This window comes from Poecilia formosa, unplaced genomic scaffold (assembly GCF_000485575.1).
Source record: "Poecilia formosa unplaced genomic scaffold, Poecilia_formosa-5.1.2 Scaffold899, whole genome shotgun sequence".
Lineage (NCBI taxonomy): Eukaryota > Metazoa > Chordata > Actinopteri > Cyprinodontiformes > Poeciliidae > Poecilia > Poecilia formosa.
In genome coordinates, this window is record NW_006800838.1 from 10,894 (window position 1) to 14,090 (window position 3,197).

Below are 3,197 nucleotides of genomic sequence, written 5' to 3' on the forward strand. Positions count from 1 at the left end.
TATATATATATATATATAAAAGAGTGAGTATTCCTAGGGGAACTCTAGAAATTAATTATTTATTGAGTTAGATTTCATGTTAGCTAGTAACATCATAAAGTAAGCCAAAACCTGCCAGTTTGCTTGAATAATTCCCGAATCGTCTGCCTGAAGTTAAACTTTGTTGTGTTTATTGTGATTTCTTTTCTATTTAAAATGTTCCATTAAATGTATTCATCCCCATTCGTTTTCACAATCCAGGTTATTCAAAAAAAAAAAAAACCAGATCATTTTTTTTGACTCACCAAAGCCCTGGTTCATAGACCTGGATGGCTTACAGGGTATATATTACTAATTTACACTCCACTTGTGAAAAATGTCTTATTCATCCCCCCACCCCCTCGTTGTCTCTTCTTCTGAAATACAAACAGTATTTCACATATGATGATATATTCCTTTAAATTTTAATACCGTAATCAAAAGAAATTATGCTACAGGATCCTAGCCACATCTTTTTTTCCCTCTTCCTTCTTCCCTTTTTAGGTGATGTACTGGGAAGACGACACCAAGCCTGACACTGTTGGCAAAGTGCGGATAACAGGGAACTACACACAGGTTAACATCACGGGACTGAAAGCCAACACGGTGTACTACCTCTCTGTTGCTGCCTTCAACACGGCCGGGCCTGGGCCGCAGTCACCGCCCATCAACAACACCACCAGGAAACCACGTGAGTTATGCAGGAGGGGCGGTGCTGCTGCGTTGTCTACAACTTCTTTAAGAAAATCTGATAGAAGAGCTTCCTGAAAGCTCTCAGGTGTTTTCACACCTGATAGTCCGGTAGACTCGGTTCAATTTGGACCAAAACTGCAACATTTGTTCCATTTTCAGCTGCTGGGTTCTTTTTCACACTGCCCTGTGTCAAATGAACCAAACTATTTGAAAAACCTGATCACACCAAACGCTTGTAGGAGTGTTGCACCGAGAACCGCTGAAGGAAAAGAGACAAAATCTCTGAAGAAGAAACTGAGCACAATTTCCTTCGCCACATAATGTAAAAAAAAAAAATGCAGTGGCGTCAGATTTTAGCGTTTGTGGGATTTCTTTTTTGCCTGTGGTAAAACACCATGAGCCATTTGGTTCTTTTTTTTTTGTTTTGTTAGTTAGTTAATAAAAATCTGACAAAATCTGAATATCTTATAAAGATACTTCACAAGATGCAGGTATATGCATTTTCTCTACAGTGAAACGTTTCCTTTACTGACCTGGGCTGAAAGGCCGCTCAGCGGAGAAGAAGCCGTTACTCCAAAGGAAACATTTTTTAAAAAAAAGCAAGATGGCAGTTTGCAAATGCACACATGGACAAAGACCTTCATTTTTATCTTTTAACAAAAATAAAAACTGTTTGGTCAAAATGACCAACAAAATGGATGCTTGCCCCATCCCAACTGTGATGTACGAGGGTGGCAGCATCATGCTTTGGGGCTGTTTTGCTGCACTTCATAAAATAAGTGGCATCATGAATAAAGAACATTATGTGGAAATATTGAGTAACATCTAAAGCCAGGAAGTTCAAGCTCAGGCACAAATGGGTCTTCCAGATGGAGAGTTAAACTAGGTATGCAGCCAAAGTGGCTATAAAGTGACCTATGGACAACAAAATCCATATTTTGCCGTCATTCTGATGGAGAAGTCGTGGTAGATCTGAAAAAGCGTCTGAAAGTGAACAAACTACTGTGAGAAGCTTTTTAAGAAACCAAAAAGTTTTGACCCAAGTTTCTGCCAAATACTCAGGAAATTAATGTACACTTCTGATTTTGAAAACATCAATAAATAAATATCTGATAGACTCTCATTATTTTGGCATCTTGCAAAACAGAAATGTTGGTAATTCTGACTGTAAAACTGGAGTCGTTCGGTCTGAAAATAAGGTATCTGTCTTTTTATTGGTGTATGTAAACTTCTGCTTTAAATTACAACCAGCTGATTATTCACCCACATCTTTACATCTGATTCTCTTTTCTAGCACCAGACAGGGCTCCGCTTAACATACAATGGAGCATGATTGGTTCCTCGCTAACACTGCGCTGGGACCCCGTAGTTGCCACGGAGACCGAGTCAAAGGTGACCGGATATCTGGTAGGTCCCGGTTTGTTCCAAACCGCCCCCTGATTTATCCTCTGATCATATTTTTTTAATAAGCAGTTTAATTTTGTAAACACCTCGTTGTCCAGGTGATACTGAAGAGACACCGATACAACGACATCCACACCACCTTCACCAACAGAACCTTGGCCGAGCTGAGCCTCTCGGCCGGCGACAACTATCTCATCCAGATCAAGGTTCTGAGCGAAGGCGGTGAAGGCGTGGGCAGTGAACCCATACACATCCACAAATTAAGTGAGATAACTTTGCATCCCGTCCCGTTTTTTGTTTTATTTTTGGTTTTTTAAACCAGTGCTGAAATTCAGCTGTGGATTTATCTGTCCAGACAGGAAAAGTAATTTTGCTTCATTGGATCTGTTTCCAACCACGTGTAATAGACTTATTTTTGGCGTAAGAAAAGCAACCTTTTTTCCAAACGCGTTCACTTGTGTCATCCATCTCTGCCATTGGGTTATTATTCCTTGTTGACTGGCTGCACAGGGCTGCAGAATATAAAGCAGGGCTGTGCTTCCATCTCACTGCACAGCTACATTATGCTTGCCGGGGCTCCTCTTTGATGTGGTACAAACTTTATCTTCCTCTGAATGCTTTAATAGCCTCTCCTGTTGAAAGCTTCGTCTAGTCTAGATATGAAAAAGAAAAATCACTTTTGCCTTTTGATTTATGATGACTTGTTAGATCTAGAGTTATTTTATTTTTTGCATCTAGGTGGGATTAGTATTTCTGGTTCTTCTCCAGAGTGGTCATGCAACTTTAGAAAGTCTTAAAATTCTGTATCCAAAATAAAAATCCTAGAATGTTTCCATGAGACTGCTGCCTGGAAACTTCATGCTGTCATAAATGGGGTTGAGGTGGTGGTGGTGAGGAGAGACGCTGAGACCCAGGTTATGATGAAAATGGTGATATTCAATGAAAAAGCTCGACAGTCCAATACAGGCGGCACGGCAGACAATATAGCACGCAGCTAATTACCGGTAGCGCTGAATAAACAAGACTGACAAAAACGAGCAAATGCCGACACGGGACTTCACAGTACTACTGTGCCGGCAGAC

At 40.5% G+C, this 3,197-nt stretch overlaps 1 protein-coding gene across 2 annotated transcripts in view; it reads left to right on the forward strand.

Annotated features, from left to right (window-relative positions):
- The window catches only part of LOC103132006 (contactin-6-like), a 14,683-nt gene that overhangs the window by 3,259 nt on the left and 8,227 nt on the right, over positions 1-3,197 (forward strand). For both annotated transcript variants that reach the window (XM_016667092.1, XM_016667093.1), the window contains exons 4-6: positions 523-709; positions 2,006-2,118; positions 2,214-2,379. In XM_016667092.1, coding sequence (XP_016522578.1) covers positions 526-709; positions 2,006-2,118; positions 2,214-2,379 — 463 coding nt within the window. In that variant the 5' untranslated portion in view covers positions 523-525. The remainder of the gene's footprint in view (positions 1-522; positions 710-2,005; positions 2,119-2,213; positions 2,380-3,197) is intronic.